This window comes from Diadema setosum, chromosome 15 (genome assembly GCF_964275005.1).
Source record: "Diadema setosum chromosome 15, eeDiaSeto1, whole genome shotgun sequence".
Classification (NCBI taxonomy): Eukaryota; Metazoa; Echinodermata; class Echinoidea; order Diadematoida; family Diadematidae; genus Diadema; species Diadema setosum.
This window is the reverse complement of record NC_092699.1, coordinates 34858952-34878445: the sequence shown is the minus strand read 5'-3', so window position 1 is coordinate 34878445 and position 19494 is coordinate 34858952. Positions and strand designations below refer to the sequence as shown.

At 37.0% G+C, this 19494-nt stretch overlaps 1 protein-coding gene across 1 annotated transcript in view; it reads left to right on the top strand.

Annotated features, from left to right (window-relative positions):
- The first annotated feature begins 484 nt into the window (after positions 1-484).
- LOC140238425 (polyamine-transporting ATPase 13A3-like) overlaps positions 485-19494 on the top strand; it is a 56631-nt gene continuing 37621 nt past the window's right edge. Inside the window, exons 1-8 of the mRNA XM_072318334.1 lie at positions 485-541; positions 9010-9177; positions 11123-11181; positions 11879-11946; positions 12718-12796; positions 13983-14060; positions 14325-14394; positions 15504-15641. Coding sequence (XP_072174435.1) covers positions 485-541; positions 9010-9177; positions 11123-11181; positions 11879-11946; positions 12718-12796; positions 13983-14060; positions 14325-14394; positions 15504-15641 — 717 coding nt within the window. The remainder of the gene's footprint in view (positions 542-9009; positions 9178-11122; positions 11182-11878; positions 11947-12717; positions 12797-13982; positions 14061-14324; positions 14395-15503; positions 15642-19494) is intronic.

The following is a 19494-nucleotide window of genomic DNA, read 5'->3' as shown; positions in this document are numbered from 1 at the left end:
CGTAATCAAGAGAGCGGGTTTTTGACACTACTATGCAGTTACCAGGGTTTTTAAAGCTACTTGAAATTTAGGAAATGCCACGGATGGAATGATTATGAATGTTAAACGAGATCTATAAGTTATGTAAAATTGATAGGTAATTGGATAAACAATATCTGTCTGGTAAAAATATAGAGTACCCAGTTGGCAGGATATTTTTGCATTTATTTTTCATACCCAACCACCATTTACTGTGACGTCATACTACGTTCATTGAAAACACAATAATCAGTAGGGACCTACGTAGGAAGTCGGCTGCATTACATAATTATTGTGGTCGTGGAGTGCTTTCTCGAATTTTCCACTTCAAAGAATAGACAGCTTTTCGCGGTATGCGATATGCTTTGATTTGGTTAGTCGGCAATCGCAGTGTAACATATTTTCTGCAACCCATCTCTATCGTCTACGTTTTAACCAATGCCCTGTATTTCTTTTTTCCACCAGCATGCACTCGGTGCTGAAAGAAAAGGCCATCCTCAACGAGGGCACAGAAGATGAATTGGTAAGTGCACGGCATATTATAATTTCTGTCTTTATTCAAAGTGATGAAATTCTTGTTGTTGTTTTTTATCGCAACTGATTGACAAATTGCCCCTCATCGACCTAAAAAAAAACAAAACTGAACTGATCAGTGTTTCTGTATATACCCATGACAAAAGAAATCATGGGCATACATACTACTCAAGCAGGATCAGGAGGTCGTAGGTTCAAATCCTGCCCGAGTCCTTATGCCAATGATTTCTTGTGTCATGGCTACTACTAAAACACTAATCAATTCAGTACTAATTTACGTCCACATATGGGACAATTTATCGCGCAGTTGCAATGTCTGTCTTTCTGTCGATTTGTCTCTCACATTATGTTTGGCTTCTTCCAACTCCTACAGATATAGTATGTGTGTATCTTGTTGATACATATGCATGTTAATTATGCATGCATAACATATGATGCATGTTATATAAAGTACATACAGCTGTATGTATGTGCGTATGTTCGTATGTGTGTACAAACCCAGACTTGAGAAATAACTCTCGCTTTACATTGTCACATTGTTAAGTTCCTGTTACGCTTTGTCGCTGTTGTTAAGTGTCAATAGTTCTAATTATCCTTGTGCTGGTTCATACATCTTTCAATCGAAAAAAAAAAATACTTTATAGTTGGAATCATATCTATTTGTATTTTAGCCGGACGCATTATTTTCAACTTTTTTCTGTCTGTCTGTCTGTCTGTCTGTCTGTCTGTCTCTTCTTCTTCTTCTTCTTCTCCTCCTCCTTCTCTTTCTTTTTCTCGTTCTCTTTCTCTTTCAATCTCTCCTTTCTCACGTGATAAGATTACAAAGAGATTACTCCAGATCGGCCGCGTAAAGCGGTGCTAATCACATCAGAGGGAAAAATTGAAATATCATGCACAGTGTGGTAGTGCTAGTAACATATGCCGGGTGGTTGATGCTCGTATGGCGTGCGGGGGAATATACCCCTTCCATTCGGTTCATTTAAATTCTGGATGCATCTAAACATGTCCCTCTTAAATAAATCGGTATGTCTAAAACGGGGCATTGGTTTAAACTGTGTTTGCGAGCAAGCTGTTCTCTTAGAGTAAGATGCGATCCTTAATAAATGAATACCTTTTGCGGTTGGGAAAATCAAAACTTTAAATTCTGTAGGCTGCTTTCATACGTTCGCTTCGAGTAAACATGTGTTGCATAAAATTCCATGTTTTATCAAATAAAAAAAGGTATCTATGAAATTCAGCAAAGTGGGGGTGAGGTCTTAGCAAATAATAACAGCCACATCAACATAAAACTATATGCAGGGTACACCAGTTGTCTGCACCGTAATAACATTTCAGAAATAGAGATACAATCAAGATTGCGAAATACGTAAGTACAATACCTGCCAGACTGGTTTCAAAGTCGGATTAAAAAAAAAAAAAAGTTTCATTATAGGTTCACATTGCAGCTATCAGTGATTGCATTTTCCAGAAGATTCTGCAAATGTGGCGCAGCAGTGGCGTTGACTATCTCCTCTAATATCTTATCCAATCACTGGTATTGGAACTACTACATACCCTTTAAAAGTCATCATCACTAAATCATGATTGCATTCGATCTGGGGCCCGTTTCATAAAACTTGTCATCAGTGACAACTGCCAAATTTCTATGACAAATTTGCTCTCAGCCAATCAGATGCAAGGATTTCAGTAGCTTGTCACATCTATGACAACTTGTCACTAATGACAAGTTTTATGAAACGGGCCCCTGGACAGCATTTCATGAATCTTGTCAGTCAATGACAAACTTAATGTTACAAGCTACTGAAAGCCTTGCATCTGATTGGCTGAGAGCAAATTTGTCAGGGAAAATCACTTGATGAAATGCCCCCTCTGAAATCTGCAGTCTGAAGACTGAGATATAGAAAAGTCGTCAATGTGAAATATTGTCACTCAATAAATTCTTCCTTTCACAATAAAAAAAAAAAATCCACTGACGTCATAGTAATCAGGTATCACCACGTTACTTATGACCAGTTTTCATTTGATCGATGTTAATTCTCTGCTCGACAAATTCAAGGCCAACTTGTGCATTAAATTTGAGTGGTAGTCAAGTGAAGATTTTAAAACAGTGACCACTTGTACATAAATGTTCTTTGTCACTATTGGTCAGGAAAAAAAAAGAAGATAAAAAACAACCACTATTCAACCACTGGTCGTGGATACCCCAACGCAAGACACATCAAGCAGATGCACACATTTAACGTTTGTTTTCATGTAAACAAAATTCAATGACGTGTATTTAAATTTCATTTGGATATGCACAAGTTACATTGTACTTAATTTGTTTATATGAAATTGTCATATCATATGCTTTGGCCGGAAGTGAAATGAAAAATGAAACGTTCTTTTTTTTATCTGTAGGTATATTACGGACTGGAAATGCGTAATGTTTGCTCTCCCATTGAATGGATGGTAAAACAAAGGTACAAAATTAATGGAGGGCAAGTTTGGTACTCGATTTCTACTATTTTTTTTTTTCAGTTTGAAGAATCAGTCCAATTAGACGGGATTAAATGTACTTGTATACATGTATATATTTGTGTAACTGTTAATTGTGGTGTGATGGACCGGGTCCACTGTATTTCTTTCCTTGTACTTACCTGCCTGTGGGCAGGTAGTATCCTAGGAATATTCATCACATGCTTTAATTTGCAATGGAAATAACGTATGTTATATATAATATATACTATTTGTTATATCAAGTAGATTATTGCTTGAAATGCGAAAGAAGAAGTGATGTTTAACATAATTTCCTTTGATACAAAACTGACTTATGAAGAGCTTTTGACAAACTTTAATATTTGCAGGCAATCTTTTTCAAATTCTTACTTTCACATGACCCGCTATGAAGGCGGACTCAGGACTGTCCACTTCAAACTCCCATTGAACAATGCTATGTTAAACTTTTAAACATAACATGTTGAGGATTTAACTTCCCTCGTAACGAAGAAGAAAGAAAAACATTCAGACACAATAACAGACGCACATAAACTTGGAATAAGCCCCAACATTCTGGCTGGAAGCTGTTCGCAGCTGTTTGGTGACATGCAGGTTTTCGCGACGCGGTTTCGAGTTCCCGACACCAACCTCACTGCCCGGAGCTACGGCAAGGCGTGAGGATAGCCGAGCGCTTATTGTTTCACATTCCCACCGCTTTATTACATTTTCAATAAATTTCGCCTCGAGCCGTTGATGACAAGCCATTTGGAGTTAAATGGGCTTTAGGGATAGATTCCGGAAAAAATAGGGGGTTCCAAACGAAGTCAGTTTAAAGGTCACTCGTAGGGAATTGATATGGGTTATTTTGAGGAGGATTTGGGTGGTTTTTTTCCCCTTCGGTGGCACGTTCAAACGCACCAAACGATTGCAAAACGCGTACTGTGTCTCATCAGGTACACACACTATCAGCAGAGTGAGATGTAGTACATTTTCGATATATTGTGTTGTGTTTCTGTTTTCGTCCTATCCAATAAAGCTTTCTCGGGTAGCCACCCTCTCTTGCAAATACAATTTATAACTCACTTAACATCAACAAAAGCAGCATGCAGCTGCAGCAAAATTCTCTTCACTGAATATAATGAAGATTGTATTCTTTCATGTTAGTACACACCAACAATGACACAATAGTCCCATAGGAAATACATTAAATAGGATGAAGCTCACCCATCCCCCTCCCCCCCCCCCCAAAAAAAAAATACAACAACAAACAAACGTAGGTGTTAAATCTCGCAGTGAATGAATTTATCAATTTAATATCATATCTTGAACATCACTCTGCTACAATCACGGCAGTCTTTCCACTAGCTCACTAGCAAGGTTGAATTCGGAGAAGGGGACAGCAGACGTTCTTATGTCGTTTTGACACGGCTCCTGGTGGCTATGTCATTTTCGCGCCACCTTCATTCAACTCCAACTTCCTGCATCCTGGCGTACTAGTCGGTTTCTGCCCCGCCTTCTCTCGCCTGAGCTGCCTGTTCACTCTCGCTTCAGTGAGCCGGTTCGATTGACTAACACAACCAGGCGATCGATAACAAGCACGCTTGACGGGGATAGGAGTATTGATTGATATCGTTCCTTGTTATTACGTTGTTGTGATTTCTGTTTTCTCCTCCTGTCTATTCACTCTTTCTTTTTCTTTTCTTTCTTTTTTTGCATCCTCGCATACTCGCGAGGTGATTGAAATTTACGTTATAGTTCAGTGATATCGTAATGAATACGTCGTCTCTTTCAAGGAAATCACTATTCATATCAAAAGCGAAAAACATTCATGTTTAGTCATTATTCATCTGGAACGATAGCAAGTATACTCTTCAGTAATGCACTGGTATGTTTTGATATATATTTCATCAGTTTGTCTGATTATACACTTGTTTCTTTTTCAAATATTTATTTTCTTAGGGTGGTTGATGCTGTTGGAACGTAATGGTTTCTACTATTATACATGTACTCGATGAGATATTATACACAAATGAATGATGTAGTCAAATTAATGTATCCAGAACTGAGTCGTAGATTTGTGAAAATCGTGTGCAAGTCGAGAAGGCATGAAATTCTATCTCCTGCCATGTTTTCTGCAGTAAACCAAGGAGGTGACGAGTAAACGAATACAGTCATGGAAATGGGGCGCCCTCGCCGGAGATGGAATTGTCTACTTTATCGGTTTAGATTGCATTGTTCAATTAATTCATAATTAACATGAGATGCTATATCAATTTTAATTAAGTGACACAATCGCACAAATTGCATTTAGCTATCCATTCGGCGTGTTATGTTACACGATCTTTTACGTGTGTGTGCGGATGTGTGTATGATCGTGTGTGTCCCCGTTAATTGAAAAATAAAATGATTGTGTTTAGTGTCATAATATGATTCCGTTGTATTAATCATGTGAAAGATTGGAACATAATTGATCGCATTCGTCATGAATATATGCGAAAAAAAAGGGCAAAATCTGATTGATCCACTTCAGTGAGACAATCAATGGGGGAATGACGAAATGAAATAATTATGTCCTCATTATAAGTAGAGACAACAATATGCCGAGAGAAAGATATATATATGTATATATATATATATATATATATATATATATATATATATACATATATGTATATATACATACATATATATGTATGTATATATATATATATATATATATATAGATACATATATATATATATATATATATATATATATATATATATATATATAATATATAAAATATGAGAGAGACAGAGAGAAGGAGAGAAAGATAGGAAGGAAGAAAGTTCGACTTGGGTGTGTTAGTCCTTAGTGCACCTGTAAATGTGTCTGACGCAACTCCAGAAATTCGTCCTTTGGCGATATTTCTTTTTCGTTAATGCCCCTATTTCATTCATATCAATTAGATTTTCATTCAAAGATAACAACTTTCATGATAATTTGCAAATCGTTACAGTTTGTTAAGGCCGTCTCCTGAAGCGATAGAGCTGAAGAAATGAAATAAAGTGCGTGGTAACGAGTTCAGGGTGTGCCATCATCGCAAAAATAGACTCTCGCGGGAACTGATTGATTATGTTGTGTCATTACACCCGTTTTCTTCTCTGAATTCCCTAGGCAGTTAGTTAATCTTGATATTAAAGTAAGACTACCATACAAATAGATACTTGTATATAGATAGATAGAGAGAGAGAGAGAGAGATAGAGAAGGGAGAGATGGAGAGGGTGTACTCTGATACAACATACAAATACAAAATAATTCTTCCCTTCGATTCCCTTCGGACTATAACTTGTTAACTGAAATATATATATATATATATATATATATATATATATATATATATATATATATATATATATATTTGGTTAATATATATGGTTAATTATATATATACATATATATATAATCCATTGTAAAAACTATCTCATCATTTAGGGACCTCAGCTGAAATCTCTTACAGATGAACATGAGTAAAGATATTTACTACGCGATGTAGAAGAAGAAAAAAAAAATCCTTTTATGGTAAAAGCATACAATCAGACACACACTCCTCTTTTATGTGTGTTCGTGCATGTATGTTTGTGTGTGTATCAAATAGGTCTATAATTACCATATTTTCTCGTTTTTCATATATTTTTCTTCTTCTTGTTGTCCGTTAAGGGGGAAAAGGTTGATTTTTTTATCACCACGCACATGCAAGATATTACCGTAGACATAAACTCGACTTTTCGATGTATGTTTTCTTTCCTCTCTTGCGCTGACTTTGAAGAAATAGAGGAAAAAAACAGAAACAATATTTGAACGGGGAAACTTGGGGACTCTCTTTTGCTAGACTTTTTTTCCCGGGTGTATAATCAGCTTCGGCGAGTCTGGCGTCGTCTCTAGGAAGTTAGACCTTCGATTTCCCCTCCTCTTAATTATGCGTGCCCAGAGAGGCGAGAAAAATTACCAGAAACGAGGAGGAGGGGATGGCACACCAGTGATTCCGGAATCCTGGAGTTCTTCCGCCCAGAGATAGTCGGAGAGAGAGAGAGAAAGAGGTATAGACTGAGAAGAAGAAGAAGAAGAGAGAGAGAGAGAGAGAGAGAGAGAGAGAGAGAGTGACGGGAAGGAAGAATATAAAGACGGCGACCAATAACATCAACGAAAAAACTCAAGACATAGTTGAAGACGGACAGGGAGAAAGCGCGCGCGCGGGAAAGCGCGAGGGAAAAAAAAAAAAGAAGAAGAGAGAAGGCAACCAGATCGATAATCTTTGTAAAGCGTTCTGAGAGGCTGATGCTTGGCGAGGGGGGTCATTATTTGCCATCGCCAATTCCGCCGCGACACCTGCCCGATGAATGAGCCATGAGGATGGTCTTAATGACATCAGGGGAGATCACATCGGGGCCTGTTAATGTCTAGGAGTGCCGAGCAGCGTTCAATCACATCTTATTCTTTCTTCTTCTCTTTTTTTTTAATTCTTCGACAACAACAAATAGACAAACAAAAATAAGCAATAATAAGAATGTAAACAACGACTGCATAGACAGAGTAGACAACAAAGGGAAACTAATTGTACGCCAATTGGAAATTTCATCATTGTCAGTTTACTATTGAGTATAATTAATGGAAGGTCCTTTGATGTGAATGAAAAAGTTGTTAGAGATGTTTGAGGGTTACCAGGAGATAGTTGGTTACTAGTAAGTATTATGCGTCTTTAAAGATCGAGTTTTAAATATGTTCCTCTCATGCTGTGAATGAAACATAATAATACCCTCGTTTTATTTATCTATTTATCTATTTTCTTTTTTTTTTGGGGGGGGGACGGTAAAACTATTCGGCTATCATCATGTTCCACATCAGTGATTGGACGGAGGCAATCTTAGCACTTGGATGTAATTCTTTTCTGAATAATTCAATTCTGAATATTGTACTCTCCTTGAAGGAACTCTCTTGATGTAAGTATGGAGTAGTTGATACAAAAGACTCTATTAGCACCTTCTAAATGGGCAAAATATGAGAATATGGCCGCTAGATGCGTTTTCCTGCTTTAAGGCCTCAACTCTGTTTGTGTTTTGAATGTAAATTGGTACTAAAAACCCGATCAGAAGCCTGCGATAATTTCTTATAGTTATCATATACGCGGCAATGTGGCGATAAGACTCTATTTCATATTTGCTACATCTAATTTTATGACCCATCAGAATATTGTTAAAGTAAAAGTAAAGGTTCGATACTCAAGGTGATCATTACACTTTTGAATCAACTGAATCACCGGTCATTACGGGTGAAACGGGGGGTTTCAAACACCACGCCAACCACAGTGTAAGGAGTATCAGCTTTGACAGTTTAACACTGAGGAAAACTCGTCAAAATTGCTTACTATTAAAATCTTAAGGGTCTTCAACATTTTGAACATACTCCTTAGATTATTATATGCTTTCAAACTTCGAATTTAGACATGTCAGACACCGGAGACTTCGATATCAGCTGCGCAGATCAAACTGTTATTTTCATATTTTACTTAAAAATGAACCTGTGCCACTATTACTGCTGTAAGCTCTTCTTCCTCTTTTTCATAAAGTTCTTTTTCTTCTTCTTCCTGAGCTCTTCTTCTTCTTCTTCCTAAGTTGTTCATCATCATCTTCTTTTCTTCCTCTTCTTGTATGACACACTGTACCCGTATACCGCTGCTGACTATTGCTAATTGTCTGGACCGAACTACGTATGGTCAAGATCATTCACTCGTTTTTCTTGTGTGGTTCTGGTGAGTGGCCAACTAGCTCTTTGCGATGAATGAATGAAGTGAGTTTTGTTACGTGCGTGAGTCGTGAGTAACTCGCGCATGGAACCCCGACCATTCAATGTCCTATCTGAGTGATACAGGGTCACATTATTTTGACTTCCCCTCTGAGTTTCATGTCTAATACATGTATAATGTGTGTTGATCTTTCCAGGAGTGCTTTGGCTACAAACGACGCACGTGGAGGACGGTGCTCGGTGTTATCTTCACTGTTTTCACATGTGGGCTCCCACTCCTCGTCTGCAAATGGAAACCAGAATGGAGGGTAAAGGCCCTCTGCGTCAGGTGCAATCTCAGCGATGCCGACTGTCTGTTGCTAAGAGTGAGTACAAGCAAGGAGGTTTTCACCTCCCTGGTACAAGCTAGGCTTCAAGAAGAATTTTCCCTCACCCTTCCCCTCATCCTCACTCTTTTCGCCCCACACCCTTCCCCTCTTTTCAATCTCCCCTCTCCCTTATCCCTCCCCTCGCCCATATCCTTCCCCCAGGGCCGTTCACCCTTCTCCTCTCTCTCACCTCCCCCCCCCCCCCCGTCATCCCCCTCGTCAGTCTTCTTCTTACCCCCTGGCTCCCCTAACTATTCCCCTCCCCTCACTAAACCTAACCCTAAACCTAACCCTAACCCTAACCCTAACACTAACCCAACCCTAATCCTGAACCTAATCCGAGCCCTAACTTCTTGCCCTAAACCAAACACTAACCCTGATCTTTACTCTAACCTTATCACAAACTAGTATTTAGAGGGTAATTGTCGGGGGGGGGGTAATTGCTCTGATACTGCCATTATTCAGACGTTTTGAGAGAGATGAGATGACAGCATGTCAGCATGATTGTCAAGAGTTTCTTGTAAAAGTGAATAAACCTTTTGACAACTCTCGTCGAGAATCTTGAGATCTCGATTCGTGAATAGGTAGGACACCATCTTCAGCCTTTGTTTATCAAATAAAAGGGGCGTGACATTAACTTAGAATCACATCATGAAATTTTAACTTCCAACCACCTGCTCAGACACAAAACTCATCATCCTTTGCTTATTGGCCTCAACGTCCGTGCATTTGGAATTATCAGGACATAAATAGTTAGACACTAATAGCCACTAATAGTTTAATGAGAAATTGGAAACGGATCTCCTCCTCCAACATTCCCTTGTCTTGGAAGGTCGGACAGGTGGTGGTAGTGAAATTTCGGAAATTAACTCTTGCAGCCAGGCTGAATCAGACTAGCGGTCGTCAATTGTTAGCTCGAAGGTTTTCTCCTCCTCCTCCTCCTCCTCCTCCTCCTTCTTCTTCTTCTTCTTCTTCTTCTTCTTCTTCATCTTCTCCGTCCTTTCAGATTCTTACATGATGAGTTGAGTTGAGTTTATTAACAACATACATATGAATATGATAACATGATAACATGAAATTGAGTTGATGATGAGTTGAGTTGAGTTTATTAACAACATACATATGAATATGATAACATGATAACATGAAATTTCACAGTGTAAGATACAATAACATGAAATTTTTATGAGAATACAATGATTTTGTACAAGGTTCTTACAGCTTTGCAAGCATATATTTTACATACTTATATCTACCTTACATAAGAATACATGTGTTATAATACATTTAGTTTCGTTGTGATACATTTATCACTGAAAAGGCAAAGAGAATGAATAAGTATGTAATGTAGACATATATGCATAGACAGAGGTGTCTGAAAAAAATAATCGAAAAGAAAAAAAAATAGAAAAACAGAAGATAATGTTGTTAAAGGGGGAACCAAAAGTTAGCACAAGTGCTAGTCGAGAATGGTTCTTACATGTTACAGCTAAACGAAAAATACGCTATCAATGCGCGTTTAGGTTTAAAGATTTAAGTGTAACAGAATTAAGTCTGCAATTACATTTCTGGTCTGGACTGCTAATGTTAATTTGCAAAATCAGGGTATAATGAACTGCTCTCAGAATACGGAACAAAATAGTCATGTGTTCAGTGTAGATGTTCTCCCTTACACCAAATTGGCGCTAGGACCAGGGAGGTGCAAGAGAGACCTCATTTCTGGGACTATAATAGAAAAGACTGTATACATAATGGTTTTAAAGGTATAGTTCCAACACTTCAGACAATGAGCGTAATTTTTAACATTCGTCATGTACAAATGACAGAAAAGACCTGTAAGCACTATTTCGATACAAGCAATTTGGTTGTAATGTCTGATAGAGAGAAACAAATTAAATGTAGTCAACCGATTTTTTTTTCTTCGCTACATCTCATCCCTCAGGACTTTTACAAGAGATGGCATATCAGCGAGGTGAAGACGTCTGAAGTAGAAATTGAAAGGTAAGTTTCTTGTCTCAGACCTGCATCTTCAACATATCATATACCATGAACAGCATAATATATTCCATTCTTCAGTCGGGCACGAATAACATTCGTACTCCCATGGTACTTCCTATTCCTAATCAGTCAGGTAAATGGTGTGGAAATTTCTTCAGAGCCTGCCAAAATTATCATAATGATCAGGTCTAATGCAAAAAAAAAAGAAAAAAAAAAGAAAAGATGATAATATTTGACATGAAGTACGTCTTGCATTATATTTGACATGGAAAAGAAGATTATGACAAGATATCAAAATAGTATTTATTTTCAGACTGTCACAGACGCAATGTATATAGTAATCATGTCACATAAATGATAAATGTTTTATTAATAAAGATATCATGAATAACAACAGAATGCTTATATGAAGAAAACATATCTTAAATCTAAGCTATTCTGTAATTGGTCCACATAGTTCCTTCGAGGATTTGAGAATTTCGAAAAAGTTTTTTGGTCTTAAAATAAGTTTGGAAAAGACAGCTTCCTTGTTGATCATCAAGTCATGTTTTGAATATTTCCACTCCATTCAATTTCAATCACGATTGGCGTGTCATGTTTCCGAAAAAAAAATCTCTGCAAGTTATTTCCATTTTTGATAGCATTCCTACCTTTGACCTTGTCACCTTTACCTTTGTTATCATTTTGTTTGATCGGACAGCAAGAAGAAGATCACAACAGAGTTTACAAGTGGTATCAACGGTGGTGCAGGTTACACCATGGTAAGTAGTCTGCTCATAGTGATCCTCAGTCTGTTGTCTATGCTCGTGAATTGAAATAATTTGGAGTCTAAAAGGAGTGATAGTTTTGGTTGAGAAGGGCGATTCTGATTTAATTTTTTTTTTTGCGAGACAGTCAAAAATTACTTATGAGATATTAAAGAGCATACAGTTCTTAGAGGTATTCAAAGTTTTTTCTGATGAAAATGATTAGTTTTGATATGGATCTGAGTCTCATCTTTTCTTGAAACCTCTGTGTTTCTGGATATCTCAGCCATTCCAAAGCCATTTTTCATCAAGTAAACTTTGAATCCCTCTCAGAATTGTATGCTCTCTCATATTTATAAGAGGTTTTTCATCGTCTCACCAAAAAAAAAAAAAAAAAAAAGTCGGGAACCTGAAGCCCTATTTCACCCAAACTATGTCATCCCTTTACACATGTGTGAGTGTGAGATAGCATAGATAGGTGCGCAAAGATAATTCGACACTGGTTTTCTCTTTTTTTTTTTAGTAATCTCTCTCATTGCGGACTGGATATAAACTTTCCGAATTTAAAATATCAAATATCTATAGTGATGTGTAAGATTCAAAAAGTATGAACGCAAAAAAAAAAAAAAATGTTAATACTTCGTTCAAAATAGTCATGCAGAAAATGATATGTTGCTGTTCGATCGATGCTTGTTGTATTGTACTTTTATGTCAAGAAACACAGTTTTGAATGTACCAAGTACAATCCTTTTCTCTCCTTCTATCTCTCTCTCCCTCTGCCCACAGACGTCAGTGAGAACGATGAAGTATTTTGTCTTTCAAAAGATAAAGTACATTTGGGCGGGTGAAAGAAATACTTTCGAAAGACTACGGTAAGCCCTTATATGATATCATTATTCCTAACTCTCTTTATGCGGCAACAAGTTGACAACAACCTTTTATTTCGATTATATATAATTGCCAAGCATGCTCAGATTACATTGGTGTCATCATAACAGTATACAATATGATGTTATGCGTATTTCAGAAATCACCAAAAGAAATTAAATAAATCTTGTAAATTAAACGTACATATGAGCATCCCTCTAAAAACAAAACAAAACAAAGGCAAAAAGGCAAAAAAAAAAAGTCTTTCTAGACCTAAATCTACAATTACTCGTTTTGATAAAAAGAAGTCGGTAGTAAACAGGTCAGTGTCGTTCAAGACCTGCAATAATAAATCCCTGGTTAATTCAACATCACAACTGCTGAATTCCTTCTATTACTGGATGAAATGTCCCACTTCATGATAATGACATAGATAGACATGTTCACTCATCGAGTGTACCATGGTGTTCCGGCAGGCTAATCCGTACAACTGATAAATGATAAGACTAGTTAAGCCCATCAAATATAAAATGGGTGGGTGATCGTCCCAAAGTGTAATCATAACGTACATGACGTATGCATGGATATGTATATAAGGTTATATAATGTATGATATGATATGATATGATATGATATGATATGATATGATATGATATGATATGATATGATATGATATGATATATGATATGATATGACATGATATGATATGATATGATATGATATGATATGATATGATATGATATGATATGATATGATATGATATGATATGATATGATATGATATGATATGATATGATATGATATGTTATGATATGATGTGATATGATATTACAATGCGTTTTTTTATTTTTCAGGCAAACAGTAAAATGTTTGATTATATGATATATGTGTCTATATAATCATATAACCATATGTTACATATGATATGATTATACATAGATATTTATATGTCACAATGTATGATAAATTACTCAGTATGTACCAATCAAAATATGCATATCGCAAACATGTGACGTATGGATTACTAGTATACGAATCCGAACCTTAGAAATTGTAAAAACATAATAATCAACGTTTACGAAACTGATCCAGCCCGATGTAGAGAATTATTTCTAATATAAAAATAAATGCTGATTTTTTTATATGCTTTTATCTTTTTTCTCTGATTTTATTATTATTTTTTTTTTTACAGGGGCCTGGATGCGAATGTCCCGATTTCCGACTTCTATACTCAGTACAAGGGGCTAGGTGTTAAAGAGCAGGGTATCAGGTAAGCACTTGTAACAGTCTTTGTGCGTTTGTCGTGTTTTTTGTGTGTTTTTTAACCATCTGGATATCTGCTAGAATCGGATTCTGCTTTTGTTTTTATGTTCTTGCATTGCTCTTCTTTGTTTTGTTGAAGGCAAAAAGTCGGAAGGGAGGGCGTGGTTTTTTTTTTCTCTCTCTCTCATACAAAACTACTTTGCCTCCATTCTATTTCTTCTTTCCCCTTACAATTGAATCCCTGTATTGTTTCTTTCTGCTTAATTTCCAGGCGCAACCTATACGGTAGCAATGTAATAAACATAGCTCTGAAGCCTATTCCAGTCCTATTTTTTCAAGAGGTAAGTGTCATCTCTTATTCCTTCTATCGGGAAGGGAGAAATCACTATATATGCGAGGTCTCAAGGAATTCAAATGAAACGAACAAACAAACAGACCAAATGCACTTTTTGTCAGCGAGTAACATTCAGTATTTTTCCTTGATAGGCCATTCTGACCGCTCTATCAGAAGTATACAATAACAAATCTAAATGCATCGACAACTACAGCAAAGGCAACGTGCATTACCATACCGCGCAAAAGCACTTCCAAAAATTACGTAGACAGAACAGTGAATAACATAATTGTGATATGGTCTATCATGTCGTTCATTTTGTTTTTTCTTCCTATTCTTTAAAGAGGGAAAGAGAATTTAAAGGGACGGTATACAAATGCTCACTATTAAATGATTTTAAGCAATAAAAGTTCATGTAATTACAACCGTACGTACGACAGTGTACGAGTGTGGATTACACACAAATTAATAACCTGTAGTGTTTAGTGCGATAACCTTTGAAGCAGAGAACGCTTTAATTTGCCTGGACGCCGTATTTTACCGCGCGTCTGATATTATGTACAGGAAATGAAATGGATTATGTTCAGGTTTACAGCACCATATCAAACGTTTGAAGATACTGACGTTTGTTTGACTGTGTCTCTTTAAAAAAAAAAGAAAGAAAAAATGTCGCAGAAATACAATCGAAATCTTGTAAAATGAAAGAAAGGACACGTGACTGCTGTTAATCGGCTAGCGTCAATTTCACATGACATGGATTGTGGAGCAAGAAATTTTAGATAGACATGTTATAAATTTTGAAAGACAGAAGCATGTTTTTGTTTGTTTGTTTTTTGGGGGTTGTTGATGTTGTTGTTTTTGTTGTTGTTGTTGTTGTTGTTGTTTTGTTTGTTTTTTGTTTGTTTGTTGTTGTTGGTTTTTTGTGTGTGTGTTTGTTTTTTTTTGGGGGGGGGGTCCAGTCGAGTTGGTACATATGCATTATTAGAAACAAATCGGAACGTAGATTTCGCAATGGGTAATGCACGGGTATGCGCTGTTACCGTGACAACACCACGCCGGCCTTGCAACCATGACAACCGAGATGATGTCCTCCAATGGTGTCCGTCTCTTTTGCAGGCGATGAACCCTTTCTATATATTCCAAGTATACAGCGTCCTGTTGTGGATATTCGGCTACAATTACGTCTTCTTCTCAGTGGCCATCATTGGCATGTCTCTCATCTCTATCACGCTCACTATCTACAGCACAAGAAAGGTTTGTTCAATAATTCATATATCTTTATATAACTGTATAAAATAATATTAACATGAATATATATATACATATATATATATATATATATATATATATATATATATATATATGCATATAGATAGATAGATAGATGGAGAAGAGATAGAAAGAGGGAGATGTAGATATGAATGATATGGATATGTATTTACTTACATATTGGATTTTTGTGAAACATTCTTTTGTCTTCTGCATTTCGTTTTTGGGCTTACGAGCGTATTATAGCGCAATTACGAAATAGAATACCAGGTTTGTTTCTCTTTTAAGACAGCGGTTGATAAGGTGTGTGTTTATGTGGGTGTGTGTGTGTGTGTGTGCGTGCGTTTGTGTTTCCAAGATATGAAGGTTGTGTTCCGGTGATTATTATATATTTGCCGCTTGCTCTGGACAAGAAGTGTGTTTTAATTGATCCCACCTTACACGTTCGTCTGATGTTTATAACATAGTCATCTTGAATACGTCAAAGCCAATACACAATTAGCATCACTATTTCCTTCTGTTTTTCATGGTCTCCTTTCATTGGTAAACTGTTGGAGATGCTAGCTACGTTCAGATGGCATTTATCTTGCAGGAGAAAACAGATACAGAAGAGGAATAAGTTTCTTTCTAAGATTTCTTTGGCTATTTGGGTAGACGCACGTGTTGTGCTACCCTTCAATGTCTTACACCCTGCCGGAGAAGCTACTAGCAAGGAGAGGTACAGTCAGACCATTAAGTTATGTTACTCCCGCACGCACTGCGCACGGGGCTGCTTCGTGCGGCTGCGTGCGGTTTCGCACGGGTGCGTGCGGCTCCGTGCCATTTCATACGGCCTCGTGCGGGTGCGTGCGCTTCTGTACGCCCCCGTGCGACCCCGTGCGACCTCGTGCGCCTCCGTGCGGCTGCGTGCCAGTCAGTGCGCCTCCGTGCGGCTGCGTGCCACCGTCGAGTGCGGACCATCTGGCACGCTACCGTGCGAGGTGTTGGCACGGTACCGTGCGTGGTGCTGGCACGCTACCGTGCGAGTCCGTGCGAATCTAGCATCCTGCTAGTCCCGACACGGGACTCTTATCTTTTTTTCACTCTCTCATACGCCCTCATTGGCGGTATACGAAGGCAGTCTAGGCAGTGGACTAGCATCACTGATCAGTGACTAGCATCCTGCGTGCGAATCCATTGGAGGCCGTGCGTGCATGCATTGTAAATAATAATATCCCCTTTGTAAGTGTGTGCTCATGACTATGTGTGCGCCTGCGTGTCCATGTCTGTGGATCCGTGCCCATGCCTGTGTGCCTGCAAGCGATCGCGAGAAGACGATACGATGTACACACTGTACAATGTTCAATGAAAGCCCTTACAAGTCTGTGCAACTGCGTATTACATGTAAACACTCATGCCTGTCCAAAAATGGACGATTTTCTACATTGCAGAGATCACTTTCTAAGAATATGGAGTACCATCACCGTGTGTACATGTATCTGTCCTTGCAAAGAAATTAGAAAAATTGTGTGGTTGTATGTGTGTCTTTATCACTCGATAACTTGAACAGTGTAGAAATAATCATGGTAATAATGACAATTAACAACAACAGAGAAAAGCTATATCAAGGGAACAATTTGTTGATGATGATGATGATGATGTTGATGATCACTCAAAAGGTAATAATAAATGTACATTGTAGATGTTCCATATTGTTACTTTATCAGTATGGTGTATTAGTATTTTTACTATTTTTTGCCTCTCTTAAAAAAAAAACACACACACACACACATTCTTTGTCCTTTCTGATATTCCCCGAAAGCTTTGAAATATATGTAGAGCTTACACATTGTCGTAAGCAGGAGATAAAAAAAAAAAAAAAAAAAAAAAACATCGTCGCTGCAGGATAGGTCGGTATATTGAGTTTCCGTCTCGATAGGTTTGTAATCTTGGCAAAATACATATACATAGATTAAGAAATATAAATGTACATTTATATATATATATATATATATATATATATATATATATATATATATGAAGAGTTTGTTTGCAAAAACCGATAAGTCCATTTTTGAAGATTTTGAAGTACCGTCTCTGTCATAAAGTACAAAATAATACCTTTTAAATGATATATTGGTCACTACATATAAAGGTAAATCTTTTAAGTTATGGTCAAAAGAAGCAAATTTTTTTTATTATTTTCTTTATTTTTCTTGACCTTTAATCGCAAATATCTCCATTTGGCAAATATGGACTTATCGGTTTTTGCAAACAAACACTTCATATATATATATATATATATATATATATACATATACACAAATATATATAGATATTGATTGAATCGTTTCTTTATTCAAGAAAATGTTTTACATTACACCACCGGTCTAGTTATCCCAAGGTTTCTTTGAAAATGCTGCAAGCATCAAAATATCAAACATCGTAATTTTTATATACAATTTCCCGTGAATGCTAAGCGTATGAGAGAAAGAGATAGAAAAGAACAAAAAACTTCTGCCATATGTCTTGTTTCTCGCTTTATTGCAGCGTATGTCATTGTCGAAGTATAAATGCTATGATAAATGTTGGTAACAACCACATGAGAACTTGCACATTCGATTCCCAACAACCATTAAATCATTGGGGTCCGTAAAAAAGGTTACATAATACATACGAAGCACCTCATTATAATGTATTCGATGGACCGGTGCAGAAAAACTGGCTGTCTGTAATCGGCCTTTGAACATCTCTATTATGCTCATAATCCCCGACTTTTCAGATGGCGGCTACGAGCGCGTCCAGGGATGTTTTTGTATCAACATTCTGACTATTCATGGAGGTACAATGTAACCTGATACTCTGGCCACCTGGTCTATTCAAAGTATTCTTGCGTAATACACGCGCGTAATTATGTTAGGCTGTGTTTCACCATGATGAATATATAGGACCCCGTAGTAGCAATATCGGCTCTTGCGTTGTATGAATGCTATACAGGGATCCTCCATTTGGTTCGTTGGTCAAGTATATAGATTCTTTTAACGATCTTATAAGCAGGCTGTCATTCATAAGTATGACAGAAAAACAAACAACAACTTCAAGCAACATCGAAGTTGAGTTTCGCGAACTAATCTTCCATTTGAGTTGGTTTCTCGGTTTTGTTTCAACAATTTTTATAATGTTGACAAAAGCCTGATGGGATGTTCAATATTCAATTAAATCATTGCACCTTTCTCGCAATCTTTGACAACTAATGATGACTAAACCTGTGAAATCCACGATTTATTTATTTATTTATCTATTTTTTATTTTTTTTTTTTTTTTGTATAGAGACGTTTTCTTTTTGAATTTATCTATCATGACTGCCTCCAGATTTCGACCATAATTGTATGTCTTAGGTTTCCATGGGATCAATAAAGGAGATCAACGAGCGCATTTGTAGGTTTCCTGTCGGGTTTAATGTTGCAAAGTTTATGTGCAATCACGATTCACTTTCAACCCTATATACACCGTAATGTCGGGATGAGATATTGTTCACTACACATCAAGTGAGATTAAATCTTACACAGTGTACTGTGATATGATATATATGATAAAAGTCATCAGCAAACGGGATAGATTATTGTTTTGTCTATGTGTGTGTGTGTGTGTGTGCGTGTGTGTGTGAGAGAGAGAGAGAGAGAGAGACATGAGAAAGGGTGGAGAATATATATATATATATATATATATATATATATATATATATTATATAATTATATATTCACTTACAACTATATGATCTTATAAAACACATGTTCAAGTCAGTTGACGGAACATTTATAAGCTCTTCCGGTCTGCCTATGAAACATCGGAGTCTATG